At 48.9% G+C, this 21,913-nt stretch overlaps 9 protein-coding genes across 9 annotated transcripts; 3 read left to right on the plus strand and 6 right to left on the minus strand.

Annotated features, from left to right (window-relative positions):
* Positions 1-239: 239 nt before the first annotated feature.
* On the minus strand, positions 240-917 carry N7529_011446 (pre-mRNA-splicing factor SPF27 family protein; the record flags this gene model as incomplete). Its single annotated transcript, XM_057246972.1, has 2 exons — positions 240-832; positions 881-917. The coding sequence occupies 2 exons, from the start codon at positions 915-917 to the stop codon at positions 240-242; spliced, it is 630 nt and encodes a 209-aa protein (XP_057092321.1).
* Positions 918-1,694: 777 nt separating this feature from the next.
* On the plus strand, positions 1,695-4,036 carry N7529_011447 (neutral/alkaline ceramidase; the record flags this gene model as incomplete). Its single annotated transcript, XM_057246973.1, has 2 exons — positions 1,695-1,900; positions 1,954-4,036. 2 exons carry the CDS (start codon positions 1,695-1,697, stop codon positions 4,034-4,036), a joined length of 2,289 nt encoding a protein of 762 aa, XP_057092322.1.
* Positions 4,037-4,821: 785 nt separating this feature from the next.
* N7529_011448 (uncharacterized protein) lies at positions 4,822-7,190 on the plus strand (the record flags this gene model as incomplete). The annotated part of the gene is made up of 2 exons (XM_057246974.1): positions 4,822-6,301; positions 6,460-7,190. 2 exons carry the CDS (start codon positions 4,822-4,824, stop codon positions 7,188-7,190), a joined length of 2,211 nt encoding a protein of 736 aa, XP_057092323.1.
* Positions 7,191-8,085: 895 nt separating this feature from the next.
* On the minus strand, positions 8,086-8,289 carry N7529_011449 (uncharacterized protein; the record flags this gene model as incomplete). Its single annotated transcript, XM_057246975.1, is given in 2 exon segments — positions 8,086-8,167; positions 8,183-8,289. 2 exon segments carry the CDS (start codon positions 8,287-8,289, stop codon positions 8,086-8,088), a joined length of 189 nt encoding a protein of 62 aa, XP_057092324.1.
* An 88-nt stretch (positions 8,290-8,377) lies between these two features.
* Positions 8,378-9,625, minus strand: N7529_011450 (uncharacterized protein; the record flags this gene model as incomplete). The annotated part of the gene is made up of 1 exon (XM_057246976.1): positions 8,378-9,625. The coding sequence occupies one exon, from the start codon at positions 9,623-9,625 to the stop codon at positions 8,378-8,380; it is 1,248 nt and encodes a 415-aa protein (XP_057092325.1).
* Positions 9,626-15,549: 5,924 nt separating this feature from the next.
* Positions 15,550-17,706, minus strand: N7529_011451 (uncharacterized protein; the record flags this gene model as incomplete). The annotated part of the gene is made up of 3 exons (XM_057246977.1): positions 15,550-15,900; positions 15,966-17,591; positions 17,647-17,706. The coding sequence occupies 3 exons, from the start codon at positions 17,704-17,706 to the stop codon at positions 15,550-15,552; spliced, it is 2,037 nt and encodes a 678-aa protein (XP_057092326.1).
* A 576-nt stretch (positions 17,707-18,282) lies between these two features.
* Positions 18,283-19,191, minus strand: N7529_011452 (EI24 domain-containing protein; the record flags this gene model as incomplete). Its single annotated transcript, XM_057246978.1, has 3 exons — positions 18,283-18,457; positions 18,510-19,087; positions 19,141-19,191. 3 exons carry the CDS (start codon positions 19,189-19,191, stop codon positions 18,283-18,285), a joined length of 804 nt encoding a protein of 267 aa, XP_057092327.1.
* A 368-nt stretch (positions 19,192-19,559) lies between these two features.
* Positions 19,560-20,317, minus strand: N7529_011453 (haloacid dehalogenase, type II; the record flags this gene model as incomplete). The annotated part of the gene is made up of 2 exons (XM_057246979.1): positions 19,560-20,104; positions 20,152-20,317. The coding sequence occupies 2 exons, from the start codon at positions 20,315-20,317 to the stop codon at positions 19,560-19,562; spliced, it is 711 nt and encodes a 236-aa protein (XP_057092328.1).
* Positions 20,318-20,451: 134 nt separating this feature from the next.
* On the plus strand, positions 20,452-21,303 carry N7529_011454 (HNH endonuclease; the record flags this gene model as incomplete). The annotated part of the gene is made up of 2 exons (XM_057246980.1): positions 20,452-20,622; positions 20,725-21,303. The coding sequence occupies 2 exons, from the start codon at positions 20,452-20,454 to the stop codon at positions 21,301-21,303; spliced, it is 750 nt and encodes a 249-aa protein (XP_057092329.1).
* Between the last annotated feature and the right edge of the window lie 610 nt (positions 21,304-21,913).

The following is a 21,913-nucleotide window of genomic DNA, read 5'->3' on the forward strand; positions in this document are numbered from 1 at the left end:
AAGATATACCTCGGACCTCGTTCACGCATTCGCAGACGAAGTTCCGCGGCACAAAGCGAGACCGACATGAAAGGCCAATGGAGAGGCCATGCCCAGGCGCAGGGACCGGACTAAACGCAGCCTCAGCGCGCAAGTGTTCCACAAAGAATTGTGCATCCACTTCCATGTCACAACTTCAAGGCCCAGCCCAGCCCGCGCCAGAAAATCATTTTTCTTCTTCTTCAGTCAACATCAAACCCCTACTGTCCCACCTGCTGAGCCCTCTCCCTCCTAACCTCCAGAATCTTCCCCCTCAACTCCTCCGCCGCAACCTCAACCTCCAGGATAGCCCCAACCCCCCTCTTCCACGTCTCCTCAAGCGCAACTAACTCGCCAGCGCTAGCCTCCTGCGCAATCTTCCTCTGCCGATTAACTTCCTCCGCAGCCTCCTTCATCTCCGCCAGCTCTTTCTCCATGCTGGAAAGAATATCCTCCAGCTGCGAGTTGCCCACCAACCAAGCATTCCGCCCGCCCTCCTCCAGCAGCGCGAGATTCTCATACCGCTTCGACAAATGCACGCTGGACGTGTACGCCTTGCGTAGGGTTTCGCGCCACGCGTCGAGATCGCTGCCCGTAGGTGCTTCGGGCGCTTCGTACCGCGATAAATCGATGCCTGTTAGAGGGGTGCCGGCTGCTTTGCGAGATAGCTCTTGGGCCATTGTTGGTGTAAAATTTGGCTCTGGTAAGGCGGGGATCCAGGGGTGCAGTGTTGTGCTGTGCTCGGGTGAGAGCTCGGCGGTTATGAGCTGCTGGGCGCGCGCGTGCGCGGACGCTGTTGGGGCGGCATCGATGTCTAGGAGCGTTAGTTTAACTGGTTGTGTTGGGGGATAGGTGTACGTACAAGGGAGCGAATCGTGGGAGTCGTGGATGAGAGGCATTTTGGATGTGATGGGTGCTGGTTGAAGATTGAACTGAAAGATTGTAGATAATCTGAGAACGGTTGCTCTGGGCGGTGAATAGGTTAATGACTAAGCGGGGATAGACTAAGACTAAGCCATGTGACCACGATGTATATACATTGGTTCCGAGGGTTGGATGCTTGAAGAATGTACCTAACTTGTAAAAATAATTAAATTTTGGTTAAAACATGTTTTGGGGTGTCTTTGGAGCTGTGCTGCTATGAACGAAACAAGATTTGCACAAAATGCAGCCTATGTATTAGACATTGCCTTGTGAAATACGGAGGACTTGCGGCCAATCCTGTCAGACTCTACCCCCGACCCTAGACGAAGGGACCCTAGTGTTTATGTTCCCAGTCCACCGACTGGTCCTGATGCAAAGCAATCTATTTCCTTATATTCACAATGCATTCAAAGTCGGGCTCATCTCTTCTCCCGTGCGGGGGAACTTCAGCCAAAGTCTATTCCCGTTTGGGCATGCGGAATGCAAAGAATGACGATCACAAGTCTCATCACACATCGCTTAGATGTCACATCCAGGGTCTCTTGCAGGGTCCACATACAATGCTTACCTGCAAGCTTGCATGACCCTCCAGGTAGATACAGAAGTACGTTCCTCGGTGCTTTCCTCTGCGCTGTATAAGCTCGAGTGTCCCTGTCGAGGGTTTCCCTGTTTCTTCGAGTGTTCTTCGAATACACACTCGGCATTTTTCCCTTATATATGCCAAACCAGTATAGCCTGTGATATCTCTAATCATGACCAATCTTCGATTGGGTATTACTTTTGCGGGCGTGACTCTTGCAGCCTTGGTATTCATCCAGCTGCTCGCTGTTTTCAAGCTCGACGACCAGTCGCCTTCGCCGAGTCTCACTAGAAACTTCAATCAATGGAGAAGCAGGGCAAGCGAGGATTCAACAGACGACATTTTCATGGTCGGAGCAGGCAAAGCAGATGTAACCGGGTACGTCCACCAGACGAATCTACACCAAGTTTCTAACATAGAACCATAATCAGACCCGTGGTCGAGGTTGACTTCAACGGCTACGCCAGTCTCAACCAGCTAGGCACAGGCCTGAAGCAAAGAATCTACTCGCGGGCCTTTATTTTCGCAGACCCAAACAAACCGGAGGATACATTCGTGTACCTGGTCCTTGATACGCTCGCGGGTGATACGGCCGTGCGGCATGGCGTGCTAGAGGGTCTCACCATGCTCGGCGGAGCATATGCTCGGTATGGCGAGCACAACGTCGCAATGACAGGGACGCATTCCCACTCAGGACCTGGAGCGTGGATGAACTACCTGCTTCCTCAGATCCCAACGAAAGGCTTCGACAAACAGAGCTATCAATCTATTGTCGACGGTACGATTCTTTCTATCGTTCGCGCCCATGAGAATTTGGCGCTTGGTCGGCTCTCTTTTGGCACTATTGACTTGGAAGACGCAAATGTTAACCGCAGTCCTTATTCGTATGACAATAACCCCGCGGATGAAAAGGCGCGGTATTCTTCTAATGTGGATAAAACACTGTCGCTTATCCGATTTGATCGCCAGTCGGATAATAAGACGACGGCCGTTTTGACTTGGTTCCCTGTTCATGGCACTTCTATGTATAACAACAACACTCTTGTCACTGGCGACAATAAGGGAGTTGCGGCTTATTTGTTTGAGCGCAGTATAGCTGGAGACGCAAGATTTACTGATGATGCGGTGATCGGCTTCTCTCAAGCGAATGTTGGGGATACAAGCCCTAACATTCTGGGGGCTTGGTGCGAAGACGGCTCAGGGGAGGAATGCCGATACACAGATAGCACTTGTGGCGGAACTAACGAAGCATGCCATGGCAGAGGACCCCATTTCCGGGAAAAGGACAATGGCGCAAAGAGCTGCTTCGAGATCGGACGTCGGCAGTATTCAGCAGCAAAGCAGCTTTATGAGAACATGAACACCAATCCTATCAAGATCACTGGTAGCTCGGGTGTCAGGTCTTTCCATGTATACCAAGACATGAATGGATACACATTCCCTTCGCCGTTCAACTCTAGTACTTTGAAGACTTGCCCAGCCGCCTTAGGATTTTCATTTGCCGCTGGGACTACGGATGGACCGGGGGCTTTTGACTTCACTCAGAATTCTACCAGTCCGGCAGGAAGCAATCCATTGTGGCGGATTGCACGTGCCTTTATTCACGAGCCAACTAAAGAGCAACGGCAGTGTCAAGGTGCCAAGAATGTTCTTTTGGATGTCGGGACTCTCACCGAGCCATATGCTTGGGCTGCAGACATTGTTGACATACAGGTTCTGCGAGTGGGCCAACTATTCCTCATTATCTCTACAAGCGAAGCCACCACAATGTCTGGGCGACGCTGGAAAGAGGCTATTGCCAAAGGGGCAAAGGATAAACTCTCTGTCTCCGACCCTCAAGTAGTGCTAGGGGCTCCGTCAAACAGCTACGCACATTACGTAGCAACCGAAGAAGAGTACCATGTCCAGCGGTACGAGGGCGCCTCTACACTATTTGGACCAAGCACACTGGCAGCCTACATCAACTTGACTCTCACATACTTACCGTATCTGGGAAGCGCCTCAGATGTAGCCAAACTCCCAGCGCTCAACCCGGGTCCCAGTCCACCAATCAACACCAACCGCTCATTGAGCTTTATCACCGGTGTTTTGTACGACGGAGCCCCTATTGGGCAGTCTTATGGGCACGTACTTTCAAACCCAGGGAACGGACCCTATGGCCCGGGAGATGTTGTCAATACAACCTTCGTGGGCGCCAATCCCCGCAATAACCTGCACCACGAATCGACATATGCTGCGGTTGAAAGACAAAGCGACTCCGGTGAATGGAAAGTTGTGCGCAACGACCGTGATTGGAACTTGGAGTTTTTGTGGAAGCGAACTAATACAGTCCTGGGTTATAGCGAGGTGACTATTCGGTGGCAAGTTGAGGATCAATACTATAGTGTCGATGACCCGACACCCCTGCAGGCTGGGACCTATCGGATGCATTATTATGGGGATTCAAAGAACGCGTTGGGCCAGATTTCGTCTTTTGAAGGAATTAGTGGAACGTTTACAGTGAAAGCTTCATAGTCCGGCTCATTTGTATCTAAGTTAATGAAAAATGAAAGTTGAAGCGTTTCAAGCCGTAAAGTATTGTCAGACGATGAGATAGGTTGTTATATCTCTCGACCTACGCGCCCACACCACAACAGCAAACAAATCAAGTCCCATATCTCTGTATCTCAAGCAGTCTATATGACAATATTGAATCTTCAGTAAAATAAAGGTGGTAATTGCGCCTGCAGACAACCAATCACCACGCGCCATCCATCAAACACGGGCGCTTACTGCCTCTTTGGCGGTTGCAGATCTATTTCTGATGAAACGTCCCACAAAGAACCCCTGTCAATGGCGGTTCCCTCAAACAAGCCCGGAGAATATCCAAGAGGAACAACAATGACACTCTTTGTTGTTCATTTTGCGACAATGGGCTGACAACAAGCCCTAATGCCAACCTAGGCCCTGCCGACCCCAGGCCCAGATATACCAAGCCAAATCCTCGATGGCGAGACTCTCGCACTGAAAGAAATCTCTTCCTATTGACGATCAGATAACTTCATTCGTTTCGTTTCTGATTGTTTGAACCCTCCCTCAGCGCCAGCCAGCCATTCTTTCATCCTCAAACCATCACCACGCCAGCTATTCACTCTCACTTTAATATTCCCTTTGGTCATGCTGTTTCGCCCGGTCTATTCTTTCTCTCTTATTGACGCACCCGCACTCTTTTATATCTTCGTCTGACAATCCTGACATATTTCTTGAGAAAAGTCGCATCCTGCCGATCCTAAAAAGCGCTCGTTGTCTCTATTTCTGAAATGTTTCGCTCGGAACTCTTTCTGCTTTTGTTACTTTTGACCTGGAGCGCTGAGGCTGGTCCTATCTCTCGCTGGTTGTCGGAGTCGTCGGAGTTGGAGCTGGTCTCCCGCCCCGTCCGGCGCCAAGGTTATACAACCGTTGTTCCTGTCGCGGCACCTACTCAGGAGCTTACTACCTCGGAGGAACCTGCTACTTCTGCTGACCCATCTACTTCTGCTGAACCATCTCCTTTCGCGGAGCCAATTGCCTCTGAGAATTCGTCAGTTGAGACCAGTGCCGTGACGCCGTCACCTTCGACGTCTGCCACGCCTTTAACAACTTACACCGAAACGACATCTTCATCTTCTCAGCCAATCGTGCCAACGCCATCTCCGGCCGAGGCCACTTCTGTGATACTGTCATCTTCGCCGTTTACGACACCTTCTACAACACCCATTGAGACATCACCTTCGTCCTCTCTCTCAACAATACCAACATCGTCTCCAGTCGAAACCAAGACTCTAACGCCATCGTCTTCGTCTCCTGGCACAAAATATCTATCTTACCAACCGAGCTCGCATTTAAAAACTCACACCTCGGTATCCAAGGTATCCCCCAGTAAGCCTGGATGGGCTGTATACTCGACATATTCTACTGATGGCTCGAGCAAAATATCTACATCGCCAGAGACTTCAGTTGGCCCCAATACTTCGGTAACACCAACTAGCCTCATGCGCAGCTCAAGCGATGTACCGGATTCAACTTCCCTGCCACTCCCAAGCGCAAATACTTCAACTGCTGCTTATGTGGGACCCATTTATGAATCCCCATCAGCCATTCCATGGTCATCAAGCGAAAGAAAGACTTCGGCGCAGTCCATTTCTACTAGTTTGGCGTCGAGTACTCCGCTGGTTACGAGCTCAATGCTACCTGCATCGACGACAGCTTCTCCAACGAGCTCTGCAGCCGGTAATACACCGGCAGCTACTGCATCTGTAGGCTCCCCATCTCCCACGCAACAGCCAATTACATCAGAGTCTACAGCATCCGAGGTTGCCAGTAGAACTGCTGGAGCTGCCTCAATTGTTGGTGGATCAAGCAGCAGTGAAGCCGCAATTCTATCACCAACGGCAGCACCAGTCTCCTCGCAGGCTCAGTCCGCAGCAGCGGCGGCCACCACTTCTTCGGAGCCTGTGGATATAACCGATCCATTTATCGTCTATGTCACCCAGGCAAGACCGAACACTTCGTCATCAAGCATTGCGTCTCCTACAACAAGCATTATTTCTCCTGCAACAAGCAGTGTTGTTGTCCCAGCAGAGACTTTGACAGTTCCAGCTGCAATTTCATCGTCATCTATTGAGTTCGAAGCAATCACCACATCTCTTATAAGCATTACGGTCCACGTTACTGAGACGAGTATCGTCCGCATGACAGTTTACCCGACAACACCTTCACCAGTCGCACCTAGCCAGACATCTACAATTGAGGTAGTTACAAGTGAACCCGTGGCATCTGTCGTGACAATGCACATCACATCAACAAAATTTGTCATGGGGACCACCCCCTCTCATCTTCATCGGCATCAAGTGAGGCCACACCAACCGAAACTGCGAGTGAGGCAGTCACAAGTGAATCCGTGGGACCTGTTGTGACAGTGCACGTCACTTCAACAAAAGTCGTTACGGGGACCGTCTACACATCATCGTCATCGGCAGCACCCAAAGCCGTGCAAACCGAAGCCGCAAGCGAGAATGTTCCGGTCGATACTATGACTCCGGTATCTACAGAAACAGTGCACGTTCCAGCAACGACAATAGTCCGATCAACCGTCTATCCGACACCATCGTCATCGGCAGCACCCAAAGCCGTGCAAACCGAAGCCGCAAGCGAGAATGTTCCGGTCGATACTATGACTCCGGTATCTACAGAAACAGTGCACGTTCCAGCAACGACAATAGTCCGATCAACCGTCTATCCGACATCATCCTCAAGCGACACCATAGTATCCACAAACTTAATACAACTTTTGCCAACGCTAGAAACGCAATCCTTCCAGGCTACAGCGGCAGCCGCAGCACCCACAACATCATCCTCAACATCGTCCTCACCCAAGGACACAGTATCCTCAGAGCTAATACAAACTTTGTCAACGGTAGAAACCGAATCCGTCCAGGTTACACGGGCACCCGCAGAACCAACAACCGCGTCTGCAAACATCGCTGCTACGACTTCTGCACCGGGCCAAGGCTCGTTTTCTGTGATTTATGTTACACAGTATGGATTTATCACAATCACTGAAGTCACCACCAAAACTGAGACCGAGACAAAGACTGTTACGGATCGGGCTACGGAGACTGCTACTACTACTATTACTCGGGATAGGTGATAAGATGGATTATTTTCTTCGTGATGCTTTTTGAAATAAAAGGTTGACTTTAGTCAATCTGAATCTAATTACGGTTGTTCCTTCTGTCTTCTTCCCTTCCAAGCTACTTGTTCTCAACTCTTTACAAACAATGTACTTATTTGGTAGTTCAATACTAAGTTACATTGTATTTTTATGTACATGCTCCAGCCCAGCCAGAGAGAGAACATATTCCCAGGACCCGGAATCGAACCAGGATCTGTGAGCTCCAAGAAACCTACTTATGTGTGCCTGCACACAAGCCTAACCGTCAAGGCACCGTGCTGCCATTGCACCATCCTGGGTGAATATTGGAAGGAGGGAAAGGAAAGGAAGGGAAGAAAGGGAAGAGAATGAGGGATAGAGGTGGAGAGAAGAAGGAAAAACTCAGAGGAGAAGGGGAAGCATGGAGTTTTTATGATTATTGCCCGCTGTCAGATAGAGACGAGCAGAGAGATATATACCATTTGATACTCCAAGGCCTAATCAAGTAGCAGTAATCAGCCAATAGGAAACCCGAAGCAGAGCCACCTCCACTAGTGGGTGGCTGACCCTCCTTAATTAGGCCTGGCGTCACTAACAGCAGAGTTCGAGAAATATGTAAAAAGAACAAAATAGTGAAATTGATTCAACCCACCCTGTGTTGACACCGATACACTATCCCACCCCTTTAGAATCTCCACTTTGCATCCTTTAGCGCTCGATAGGAGTAGTGTTAGTCGCTGCTTTTCGCTTCCGACTGGTTCATTTGGCTCCCCTGTAGGCAACGAGATGTGCGAGAATGTTTGCAGCACCCTCACGATCGTGTAAGAAACCTACATTTGGGCGAAGTCTTCCCCCAAACATTGGCGGGCCCACCACTGAAAGGAAAGAAGCTCTAGCCAATATTGGCAAGTTCGCCGCTCTCCCATCGCTCAGGACGGAGTTCATATGCATCATCGCCGTAGATGTTCTTTTTCCTTGAATTCACATACTGTGAAAGAACAACCAGTTCACTCTTTCCTACCAACATAGGTTTATCTCCCTCTAGGCCTGTCTTAGTCTCCGCAGTTGTTGGGACTCGACCGGCTTCTGCACCCATGAGCTGGTCTGGCGGTCAATATCAGGAGTGGGCAAGATGAAATTGATCAATGTCTCCGCGAAGGTCTGAACAATTAAATAAGCAAGAACTACCAAGGGTCAGGATCCCTGAACGGGTTCTGCCTCGAATTTTCATGAGTCTTATAAGGTGGCCTCCCATCCTGCGAGGGCCTGACATGCATCAAATCCGTCGAAGTTGTAACCGGTCTCACAATAACACTCGTCAACGAAGCAGACATAGTCACAGGCGGGACATCTTCGTCCTGTCTTGAATCTGGGCGTGGATAACCAGAGAGCAGACTTCTCGTTCGGCCGCTAGAGCGGTGGATCAGCGGAACGTCCACCGATGGAAGAGCGTTTAGCTCGTGGAGGGCTTTGGAGGGAATCCCGTTTAGCTCATGGAGGGATTCGGAGGGAAGCGCGTTTAGCTCATAGAGGGCTTTGGAGGGAAGCGCGTTTAGTTCATGGGAGCATTTGGAACAAGTCGGAGCGATGGGAGGTATCGTCGTGGGTTCTTGGGCTTGGGATTCGCTTTTGTGGGCGCGGCGTCGAGCGCAGAGGAGTACTAAAAGGGCGGCGAGGGCACCAAATATGGCGCCTGGGAAGAAGCCTACGGCTATGGCTTTTGCTGGAAATTCATAATGTGTACTTGACGGCTCTGTGGCTGCGGAGTCTGTAGATTCTTTGCCTGATGGAGAGGATACGGGTGTGATTGTTGCCTGGGAGACTGTTAGAATTGTTGCTATGGAGTTGGTGGACTTTTCAGATAACTGAGAGGGCCCAGATGTGATTGTTACCTGGGGGGTTGTTGGCGTTGTGGTCACTGTCGTTGTTGAGGATGACGTAGTTGTAGAGGACGACGTAGTTGTAGAGGAGCTGGATACAGAGGCTGTTGCTGTTGTAACGGCCGATTTGTCCAGAGCACAAACGTTTTCTGTTGTGCAAATATAACCAAATGGGCAGCATCCATCGCCACATTTGGCGAGGCTGTCACTTAGCCGCGTTGTTTTGATGACACTCTTTGGGTGGGAGGTGACATTCTGCTGCTGTATATCACATAAAATCGGTGCTACGTTGTCACAGTTTTGCCCGGCGGGACAGCACATGATGGTGCTGGCGTTGTCGAGGCTAATACATGTTGTATCTGAAGGACAGCAGAAATCATCCGGAAGCCTTGTATCGCTACAACTTGCGTATGAAGCTGGGCAGGAATCTGAGCTTCTTGGGAGCAGATCCAGATTGCCGAATGCTTGCGATGGGCCGATGCTGGATAGTAGAGTCAAAAGCAATAGCATGAATGATAGTCCACTAATGCCACGAGTTGAGTACATTGCCATACTGGCGATAGAGATTTAATGTATAGCGGACGCTTTTCAACGAGCAACCCAAAATGCTTCTGGTACCTTATTAGATATAGAGGAAATATCCTTGTCAAGATAGGTACCTAGGTAAAATACAAAACCAGGGAGGATGTGGTAAGACCAAGGGAAATTCCCAAATTAAAAGTCAGCAACGCAGATGCGACTTTTTACCGTAGCCTCAAGAAGAAAATCGTGTGTCATTCATCAATCAAATAGATACCTTCTACCTGACTAGCATGCGCCATAATCCCAAAATAGAGACTGGGCTGTTTCAATGTCAACACTAAACCGACTGGGCGCTAAACAAAGCGCTAATAAATGAAAATTTGATGCAGGGTCTACCATTTCGTATGCAGGGATGGTTGAGCGCTTAGAGTAGATTGGGGTGATGTGATTGGTTGTTCTAACCTTGAAAGTCTTCCTCGAACCCAAAATGACACTAGTGTTATCAGCCAAGGTTGAAGAGGCAGAAGTAGAGGCCCGTTCTGCGAAGGAATTTGTCCAGAAAGTGCGCAAGGTGAATACATCAAGTGCGCAGAAATTCAGAATTAACCGATCGATTGACATGCGACGCAACGGATCTTATGGGTTAGTAATTTTGTTAGTAGACCGGCCTGAAGGCGCTTCTTTATGTGTTCAACATCCTATGCTCGGCAGTTAAAGCGCGTCTACCATCTCTAGCATAAGGTGGTAGGTGTCATATAGTTGATGGGCGGGTGTAATTATATTGGTCGACGTAGCTAGGCGACATCGAGTCGGTCCGTGGCGAATGAGAATCGTATTAAGGCTCGCACTGTCTCCAAACTAGGTGTCTATTCGTAATCATCAGAAGGCGATTTCCCGCCTAGGAAGAAGGAGAGATTTCCCCGGTAATATACGTACATTGCAGTAGTGCTATCCGTTATATAGTCCACTTCCGACATCGGAAGAGGAAGTGCACCACGGTTTCTCTTACTTATCCACATACACATTAATCCCTCCGGGTGACGTTAGTTTGAAAGAGATACCCATTTAATCTTACTATGCCAGTCCGCAGTTAAGCTAACGTGCTCGCTTCTTTCTATAATAAATAAGTTATATAGCTACCGGGTGTGTTTTCTAGGGAGTGCTGTGTCTACTCGTTTCACGTGTTCCCCGACGTTCTCTAGTAAGGCTTTGCTAGTAACCCGTTCCGTACCGAGCTACTAACTCGCAGCTCGCTCGTTAACGACTTTACTGCTTTTCCACAATCTCATAGTAGCGATATTCACTACAGTAGTAAGCTCAATCTTATTTTAAGTAGCAAGCACTGATTCGATTTACGAATGCTATAGAAAATGAACGTATAAAGCAAAAATGGCTGGGTGAAAATCTGATATTCAAGTATCTAGCTTATCTATGCATTTATATCCAAGCACTCCGCCTCCCACTCTAACAATGTTTCAAAATTAGACAAAGTAGTGGGATGGTTCAGTCCGAGTATTTGAATTTTCGTGGTTAAGCAATCTCTAGTAAATTTATGGCTTCGGCATCGTGAGCTGAAGATTGCCAGGTGAACGCGAGATTAGCCATACTTTTCAGCGTGTCGGGATGGTCTTCTTGAGTTGCACTGCCATTGTCTCCCACAGCTGAGCCTTAAAAGTGGGGCACATCATACGTGAGAACCATTTGGAACGACAACACGACTCTTTCGGTTACTTTTGTGTCTTTATCCACTTCTGATGTTGATTGGCTGACGAGAAGAAAATCGCCTTGTCTTGGTTATCCTAAAGATAACTCGAACGCACACCTGACAATTTTGGCGCCCGGGTCACCTGAGAGTGGGGCTAACGACGGCCTTCTATCTGAGGGCTAAGATCTTTGATCTGCCCAAAAATCCACGTATTTTGCGCATCGCGTGTTGACTATGGCTTCCATCTCGTTTGGTCATACAAATTCTGGCCTCCAGGCTGGCATTGTCAATGGCACGGTCAATGCGCAGTTCTATCTGCCTGGAGGTAGGTTTCACAAGGCCCTAGAGATGCGACCAGGTTTACTAATCGCCGCTTCTTGGCCCAGAGCGACCGGAAACCCCACCGACTCCGCTATCGACCGTCCCGTTCCGTCGCGACCCAGACTTTGTCAGCCGCGACACACTGCTCGACCAGATACATGAAAAGATCTCAGTCCCAGGATCCAGGATAGCTCTTGTAGGCGTCGGTGGTGTCGGGTCAGTGCAAAGAAGTGAGGGGTTGGCTTAGCGCTGATAGGTCAAAAGAAAATCGCAACTTAGTATCGAATACTCCTATCGAGTCCGATGCCAATCTCCGACGACATGGGTTTTCTGGGTCCACGCAAGTAACGCGGCCCGGTTCGAGCAAAGTTTCCGGGATATCGCCGACCAGGCCAAAATTCCCGGGCGTCAGGAACCCACAGTCAACATATACCAACTTGTCGAAAGCTGGCTCCGGGATGGCAGGAGAGGAAAATGGTTACTGATCCTAGATAATGTTGATGATGATGCGTTCCTTCGCCAAATCTCGGTGAACGCTCAGCAGGGCCTAGAGGCCGGCCATACTAACGCCTCGACTAAGCCACTATTAGAGTTCCTCCCCAAAAGCCCAGAAGGATCAATGATTATCACAAGTCGGAGCCAAGAGGTAGCCTTCAAACTTGTTGACCACCAAGATATCATTCGAGTCCAACCAATGAATGAGCTTGAGGCGCTGAAACTTCTCCAACGAAAGCTTGGACTAAAGGTCGAAACCCCTGATATGCAAAAGTTAGTGGAAGAACTGGAGTTCATGCCACTAGCGATCATACAGGCTGCCGGCTATATCGTACATCGAGAACCCCGCTGTTCAGTATCTCAGTATCTTGAAATGTTCAAGAATGATCGCGAAGCGACAAAACTTCTTGATTATGAGGCTGGTCATCTCTATCGAGATTGGGAAGCAAAGAATTCGATTCTGGTTACATGGCAAATATCTTTCGACCATATTCGACGTATAAGACCGTCTGCCGCTGATTTGCTCTCTGTCATGAGCTTTTTTGACTGACAGGGAGTCGCAGAGAACCTTCTCTGTGTTCCGCATGTAATCAATAACGACGATTCAAGGTCGGAGGAAACCGTGCCCGAGAACAGCGATAGAGATACAGATAGTATGCTCGAGTTTGACACTGATTATGGCTTTGAGGATGATATTACCATATTGAGAGACTTTTCTTTTATTTTCCTAAGAGAGGATAGCACAGCTTTCGCGATGCATCGACTTGTGCAACTTACTGTGCGTGTGTGGCTTAAAGTCAATGGACAGATGGAGAAATGGATGGAGCGATTTATCGCGATCATGTGTCAGATGTTTCCAACGGGAGAATTTGAAAACTGGGCGCAGTGCCGGTCGCTCTTTCCACATGTGAAATCAGCAGTATTCTACAGGCCAGAATCACACGAATCGATACGACAGTGGGCTACACTGCTGTACAACGGGGCGTGGTATGCGCAGGAAATCGGGAATTTTGTGGAATCAAGGGATATGGCAATTTTGTCGAGAAAGAAGAGACTAGAGATCTTGGGCGCGGAAGATGAAGAAACAATTAGTAGCACTGCGATGCTAGCAATGGCCTACCAACTTGAGGGGCGCTGGGAAGAGGCGGAGCAGCTTAAAATGCAGGTCATAGAGACTTATAAAATGAAGCTCGGTGCCGACCATCCTGACACGCTAACGAGTATGGCCAATCTGGCGTCGACGTATAGGAACCAAGGCCGGTGGGAAGAGGCGGAGCAGCTCGAGGTGCAGGTCATGGAGACTCGCAAGACGAAGCTCGGCGCCGACCATCCCTCCACGCTGACGAGTATGGCCAACCTAGCCCATACCTTTCGGTCATCGGGTCAAGACACAGCCGCTGTCTTGTTAATGGCTGAATGCGTTCGACTTCGCGACCAAAGATTGGGCCCTGACCATCCGCATACCATGTATTCTAGGTCTACTTTGAGCGAATGGCGTAGGAAGGCTTCTTGTCCATCTTCCCAACTCACCAAAGCGCCGACTGAAAACAAAGAGGGCCGAATTCTGTCGAGTTCCCCAGAAACCTCCAAGCGAGTGTCCAGGCCTGGTAGACACCGTAGGCGCACAATTTTCTCGCGCCTCTTCAGCAGAAAGTAGCACTCTTCCTTTTTTTTTATTGCTCTGCAATGAAGCGTTGCTTGGAGCTTCTGCTTCTATTACAGTGATGCATTTAGATACAATATCCATGATGAAGTTGAGATCTATCTTCTGAATAGAGTAGGTATCGTAGTGCTTATGAAGTAGCTCACATCTAGTTAATAAATTCAATCGGATTGTAAAAGCCTATGAGTAGTAGCCGCCAGTTTGTATCGAAATTTCTAAAATCTCCTTCGTTCGAATGAACGGGGGACTTGCTGGCTCGTCTTACGTGCGATATTCCGTACCATACGTAAAGACTGTTGAAAACAAGCATGGTTTAAGGCCTAGCCGAGTCTGGCCTAGGCAGCGTCGAAATCGGTGGGGATTGAGATAGTTCCTCTGTATAAAACATGGAAACCAGTTTCGAACATTGCTGTAAGATATCGAAGCATAGGCTCCTCCCCAAATTTTGTTTGAGCTAAAGTGCAAAGCCAAGAGCTGAGCCATAGGGTTGTTGTAGGCGGATGCATAAAAATGGGTTCCGAATTATCCAATGAGCACATAGAGGCACTGGCTGCTTTCCAGTCGTGATTTCGTACTTTTTGCGCTTCTGCGAGCGCTGAACCATAATCTACATATGTGCTCATGCATATGTACATCTTCGACATCCAGTGAGCTCGACAGCAAAATGTAGGCATGCTGTTACAGAGGAAAGAAGACGTCGAAGGCTCTTTATTTATTTAGTATGTGTGGGGTCCGATGATGTATATGCTTGGTTGTCGAGGCCTGTCCTTCCTAGGTATGCCATGGAAGCCATGCTTGGGCATATCCTAAATTAGGCTGCAGCTACCTGGGACACGGGCAGCCAATAGATGTAGAGATTTCTGGACCCCAAATTCCTATTCCGTATGCTAAGCCATAATGCGACTTACCGCCGGGGGTCTCAATGGTGAATGAAAGGTGTTTTTCTATTTCTCCTTCCAAGAATAGCCAATAAACACTTCAGGACATATGCGCATCATTTCTTTTCCGTCTGGGCTATGGTATGATCACTTGTGCTGAGCCATGATCACCCTGTGCTTATACAGTCATATTTTAAATCATATTTATCACTATACTCTCGTAGCTAGGGTTTCTCTTCCTTGATCCCATCGTTCTGAGGGTTGTTGCGAATATTGATGATTGAACATGCTTGATGCTCTTTTAGAGAAGGACGTAGAGATCAGATCAGAAGTGTGCAGGAGTTGAAACTGATTTTGATCACTCTTGTATGCACCTATAAGAGGAACACGTTCTTCGCTGATATATACCTAAGTAATGGTTCCAAGGGTTAGGAAAAACACTCAAGGGGAATCGTCCTGAGATCTGTTTTGTCTAGACATCTAACGACACTCTTCCCAGGTTGGATTTCCATTTATTGTCATCGTATTATGCACCTTGTGAGCATCTTTCTATCAACTAAGCTTTTCTCTCGTAATACTCTTAGTATTATCTGCAAATCATCAGGTTCCTAACACCCTTCAATTAGAATCGTATATAGCAACCGAAAGTTCTCTAGTCTCGAGATAGCGAGACACCCTCGATGCCGACCTTGCTAGACCTCTGGACTCGATTCACTTCAGAGAGCTAGATAGCCCATGGATATATTATATCCAACCTAATCAAAGTAAGATAGATGCATCCTACCCATCCCACTGCACCGAGCTATGAAGCAGCCAAACCAAATGCATCCGCAATTGAATAGAATATCCCCAACACCAAACACTATCAGCAAACCAACCAAAGACCCCATCCCTAAAGCTGACACAAAACACCACCCGCTTCAGCAAATTTCTGCTGATACTCCTTCAGACTCGCCCACTGGCTCAACTCCTCTTGGTCGCGCTCATAATCACTAAGATAGCTCATCGCACGCCCATTCATCTGCGGACTAACACCTTCAGACCCCGCATCAGAAATAGAAGAATGACACTCCAGCCGTACAAGTGTCTCAATAAAAGCATGCAGGTAAGACTCCGCCTCCGAAGCCGTGAGGACGTGCAGACCCGGTGCTGTAGCTGCCGGGTTCGCGACAGGTTTGTCAGTTGACTGTTTAGGCCTGGATAAGTTGAGGAGTGTTGATGCCACCTGGCGGATTTTGTTGGTCTGTCAGGTTCATTATTAGTTTTGGGTATGTATCAGTGTTAGGCGAGCTTGGAGGGGGCACGTACGATGCTTGCGCCGTTCGGCTCCATGTTTACTTCGTTCACTGTGCGGAGAAGAACGAAGAGGTCTTTTATTACGAGCTTGCGCTCTTCGGCCATCATGCGCCCAATATAGTCTGTTTCGGCGTGGTGCTGGGATTGCGTGGTGCTTTCTGGTGTGCTCCTCGTTGTGGGTATGGTGGTTGCGTCGGATTTGGTTTCGAGTTTTATGTGAGGAATCGTGCTATCCGGCGCTGCAAACTTAGGGGACTTTCCGTACTTTGAGAAAGTCTCAAAGAGACTCCAGTATTTCTCAACTAGGTACGACCGGGTGCATAGTTGACTAGCGTAGATGTTGGCCTTTTGAATCTCGTACTGAATTGCGCGCCGTTCTTGATGAATATGATCGTCTGAATAGCTGAAGACTGTGCCGTCTTGGCCGAGACCGGACAAGCTGGCTGGGGATGTATGCTTGGGATGATGGAGAGACAATTCAACAGGGACATCGAGTAGTGCGGACTTGGCCTTTTTGAGACAGTCCCAGAGGCTATTGCGCTGGTGCTCCCAATCAAATATTTGGCCGCTTCCAAATGCTATTTCCCAGGATAGAAGGGCGGTATATGAGCTATAGACTCGCACGTTTGCGTTGAACCCGACCAGCTGTGAAACACGATCGGATGGCTGTGGTTCAATGTGCGTTGAAAACAAGAACTCATCGTCAATCTCCAGTGGCAGTGGTGGATAACGATCTGTTGGGGTCTCTGGTGGAACATGTACTTTGATATCAGAGGAGCCCATTTGATGCAATGTCTGATACCCAACCAGGGAAACATAGAACAGACGCCGACCGAGCTCTTGGGTGATGAGATCCACACCTTGGCTCTCCATAAAATTATGTGCTAGGTTGTCCTGCGTCATTGTGGAGACCGGCGACACTGGACTATTGGGCCCTAGTGTCGATGATGGAAGGTTGGTGGGAGACCGACACAGATCATACACCTGGAGCATGGCTCGGCATTCCGAGAGATAGATACGGCACCGGCGCATATTGTAAATATAGCCAGTGCAGACTGCAATAAAATAGCTAATCGCTGCATCGTAGACAGTGGCATTGCGATCGAGATATCCCGTGCCGCGGGCCTGAATAGCAACATCGAGGCATCGTTTGACCAACGCAATTGAATTGGGAAACGCAGTGCGCTCAGCTTCGGTATTAAGTCGAAGTTTAGGTCTTCGAGGGAAAGAAGCGACTAACAGACCGATCATCGAAGCCAAAAGCGCCAAAAAGGTGTGACTGGTCACATCCTCGCGGCGCTCAAAAGCCGCTCGAAAAGAAGGCTCATGTGGAATCGGGACCAGGGGATGAATGTAAGTGAAAAAGTCATCTAGAAGCAGCTGCACTGTGTGCAGAGAACATATTGATTCCGCCGATAGGGGAAGCGACGCTGACTGGTTCGCCAAGGGCGCTGCTTGTGGGGTCGTTGCCAGGGGATAATCCGCTGGACTCAGTGACGCATCATCAGGTTCGCGCTTTTGTTTCTTGAAAGCCTCTGCGTGGCGATTGGGCGGCCCGCGGCGTCTACTTGGTCTTTCATAGGTGCATGGGATCTCCAAGCTAGCGCATGACCGACAAGGCGGCCCACCAGTATCACACTTAGGCAGATCAGTATTGTCTACCGATTGCATGAAAGCGCGAAAAGAAACTCACCTTTACTTTTCTAATACTGCAGGCATCGCAGGCTTTGCGAAGCCTTGTTTTCGAGTCCATCGATTTGATTGCGCCAGGATGGCTTTGAAATGTCAGGTCATGTTTAACTGATCTCGTGACTGTGATTCAGGGTCCAACCGACTCGAATTTGTACCGATCAAATGCCGAACGGAACCCGAGCTCCGACAGTTAGATACTTGATCTGAAACTCAAAGGCTTGAATTGGGGCTTCAGACGCGAACCCTGGAAGATCCGGGTGCCTGGAAAGTGGGTTGGGCGCACTTCGCGGCAGATTGCTAAGCGGGCGGATCAAATCTGGGGAACTCGAGGCCGAGGTCCAACACGGGTCAACGGAGAGCGTTCAAAATTTGATCGTCAACAATTTGAACATTACAGAAAAGCCGATGGTCGTGCGATCACGTGGGAAACGTGATTGAATGATTAAGAGGGAATCTACGGAGTACCTAACGGAACTCAATATTGAGACGGAAGAAAGGGATTACGATTGGATTAAATGTGAACAATTGGACTGTGATCGACTTGGCACAGACCAAGAGGGTCCAGGGAATGAATACAGAAATAGAAAATTGAATTGGCCCTTGCGGCATTTCTCATCCGAGATATGCAATCGTTACCTCATGGCATAATGTCATCACGATATTGTTCACCCAGTCGGTTAGACTGTTGAGCAGCTGCTCGTCGCTTGCGTTCAAGATCCGTCACCCAAAGTGCCGATCCAGCAGCCGTCGTCATCAAGAACAGCATGGAGAAAGGAGGGATCAATTGGAGGATCAGAGCGACCGTCCCGAAGCTAGAGTCGATGTCAGATTCGGCATTGAGAGGGGAAACATTGCAATACTCACGTGGTATACTGTAGCTGGCGTCGGCTGATATTTTCCTTTCTCTGTTGCTTAGACATATCCAGCAAGTGGAAATAGCGCCAGTGGTGGAAAGGACCCGCACGATACCCTGTCAAAACAAGGAACATAGGAGTACCAGCCACGGGGATAAAGATAAGAGGAAGTAGAACGATAAATTCGGCGATCTGTCGCAACGAAAAGGGAGAATAGATGGCGCTGGTGGTCGGTGTGCCGAGACGCTTGGCCGGGTCACCAGGCTCGGGGTAAATGACCCGGGATGTTGTGACAAGCTCCTCTTGTCCCTCGTTGACCAACACAGCATCAAAGATATCAACTAAGGTCTCATCCACAAAGAATGCCTCGAAAAGAGCGGCAACAATTGCCGCACCTTCACCGAGCACCAAGAATGCACCACTCACCCATGCTGAGGCACCTTGGAAGATTGCGAGGAAGGCAACTTGGGGTAAGTATGTAAAGAAGAACAGAAGGAAGTATATGAAGCTGGACAAGAGGACGATAGGAAGAAGGCGAGCCTTGAAGAGGGGCCATAGGAACCGATTCGACGCAAAGTAGAAGATGCCCTAGTTCTCGGTTAGCTTTGAGCTGGAGGTATTAGAAAATCAAAACAACATACCCGTAGTGGGTACAGCCAAGCAGCCCTGCTAGGGTCCCACGATCTCGACATATTGATGTAAGTTGCGATACTCAAATCACCACTCCATGCGGAAATCGAAAACAGGCAGGCAGCCATTCTTATCGATAAGGAATAGCATGTGACCTTGAAATGGCGCTAGTTGCTGACATAATCATTTGCTATTTTGTTCGAGAAATTTTTCGCCGAGCGCCCTTTTCCTTTTCTTCTTCACATAAACTGAATTCCTCCCTATTCACTCTGAACTTTTGTTACAATCGAAGTTCTGGAGGGGAAATGGGAGGAAAGAAGAACTCTGCTGGCTTACCCCAAACTCTTCTACTCAAGCGTGGAGCGTTTGGAAATATATTCAGCTGTACATTCCCATATTCCACAAACACAATATCCTAATGAAAAATTCTCTATCGGCTCTGAATCTCTTGCAAAGCATGCTCTAAACTGTGCGCAATCGCCGTTGGCCGTAGATCTGTTGCGCCATCTTTCCACCCAACGCCCATGCGATCAACCCAAATAGCTCGCATGCCTGCGCTGCGGGCTCCAACAATGTCGAATGGATTGCCGCTGACGAGCCATAAGTTGCTCATATGTGACGGGTCCTGGCCGGTTTGCTTTGCTAGATGCTCGTAGCATGCCCGCGCTGGTTTGTATTGCTTGACTTCTTCCACGGTAACCACATCCCGGAATACGCTTGCGTGTGGCGAGAGGTCTGCTGATCGCAGTATCCAGTTCAAGACCATGGTCTTGGTTCCGTTGGAGAATATGACTGTTTGAATGCTTAAGTCTGCAGCTATGCGGGTTAGAGTTGGATCCACGTCGGCGAATGTAGAGAGATTGTCGTATGCCCGCATCAATTCTTCAATGTTGTCGTCGCTCAGCTGGGAGTCATTGTCGGCTAGAGCGTGCAAGAGTGAGTTACGGGTTATAGCTGAGAAGTTTTCCCATACACCTGTTATCATTAGATCTTGAATTAAGGTCAAGAGTAGCTTTGCTCACCCATGCTGTTCAGCCTCCATGTGTACTCTAGCTGATACCGCCTCCACAGCGCGGAGATCGACTGCGCTTTGGCATGGTCAAAGTGTTTCTCTAGTTGTTTGGCGATCGAATCCGTAGACAATAAAGTGCCGTATAGATCAAAAGCGATAACCGTGGTCTCTGCCATTTTGTGTGAACAAAAACAAAAACAAGTGAAGTTCGTACTTCGGGTTGCGCAAATGCTGAAGAATGATGTCAATGTTCCGTGGGGGCAAACCTTACAGCTCCCTCCGCAAGTCTTCCACCAACAACCACATCTCAATGACAGAAGATAACTACGCTGTCTTCCGCGAGTGTCTATCCAATGCCATTGTTTCCCGCTCTGAAAAGCCAAAAGCCAAGCGAAGGAAAGGCAAACGCAATGAGCGCAAAGATATAGCAGACCCAGCTCCGGAGCGCGCAGACCCCGAAGAGCTGGCCGAATTTGTCGATGTACATCTACCCAGTCCAAACAGACGAAATCAGTCCTTAGCATCCAGGGCCCATAAACTCCTAGGGACAAACCCAACTAACCAACAAAGCTAACAACCCAAGTTCCTCGCCACAGAAACATTCACCACCTTCCCGGAACCCCTCCAAACGCTAAGCTACGCCTCAATCCAACACAACCCAGCCCTCTCAACGCTCTACATTCCACCAGACCCAGACACACCCCTTCCACCCCAAACCCTCGAAACCCTATGCTCCCCCATCCCCGTCAGTGTCTCCGACACGCTCACAGTGTACGGCATAATCCCCGACTCGGCGGACCTGCGCGACTTCCTGGGCCCCGTACTCGCGGAGTACGCGACGAGCGTGACGACCGGCCCACCTGTGTGGGCGAGCACGCGCGCTGAAGCGTGCGAGATCTGCGAGCGTGATTGGATCCCGCTTTCGTATCACCATCTTATTCCGCGGGGCGTTCATGCGAAGGTTCTTAAGCGGGGGTGGCATGATGAGTGGACTTTGAATAGTGTTGCTTGGCTTTGTCGGGCTTGTCATAGTTTTGTGCATCGCATGGCGAGTAATGAGGAGCTGGCTAGGGAGTGGTTTACCATTGAGAGAATTTGTGAGAGGGAGGATGTGGAGGATTGGGCGAGGTGGGTTGGGAGGGTTAGGTGGAAGGCTAAGTAGTTTGTATTTATAGTGGGGTATGTATATAGTTAGGCCTCTACGGTCAGTTCACTGGGTCTCAACACTACGTTGATTTGTTCAGCAAAGAAAAGTCAGAAGAGCACACCAGGTTTTTAGCCACAATATTCGAACATGTCCATATAAACCTAGCTGTATATGTGCCGGCTTTCCCCTAGCGGATGGAGTTATCCTTGTAAACAAGACCATTGGGTGCGGGCTGTCTGTCAACAAGTTCGAGAGTAATAGGATCTATCAAATATCGAAAGAGTAACCAGAAGATTTCAAGGAAAAGTATCTCTCGAACAGAGCTTGCACCTAGTGCAGTGGTTCCTGATATCAGCAACTCAGATACTGCACCAAGGGACCATGACTCAGGAAATGTCTCTGTTGAGTGAACAAACCTGATAAATTGTATTGCATCGGGAAAATTGCTCTCGACAAGGGGGTTTTTGTGGGATGGAGAGTGGACAGGATATGAGTCTGGGTGGCCAGAAGAAAAATCACCTTTTCTGGGAAAGCAGGATGACTATTGGATATATGACGGGTTGTTCCATTGAATTGAGGCATTCACAATGTTTGCCAGATCTATATTACAAGAGATCTGCAGCTG

This window comes from Penicillium soppii, assembly GCF_028829465.1.
Source record: "Penicillium soppii strain IBT 18220 chromosome Unknown utg000010l, whole genome shotgun sequence".
In the NCBI taxonomy this organism is placed as follows: Eukaryota; Fungi; Ascomycota; class Eurotiomycetes; order Eurotiales; family Aspergillaceae; genus Penicillium; species Penicillium soppii.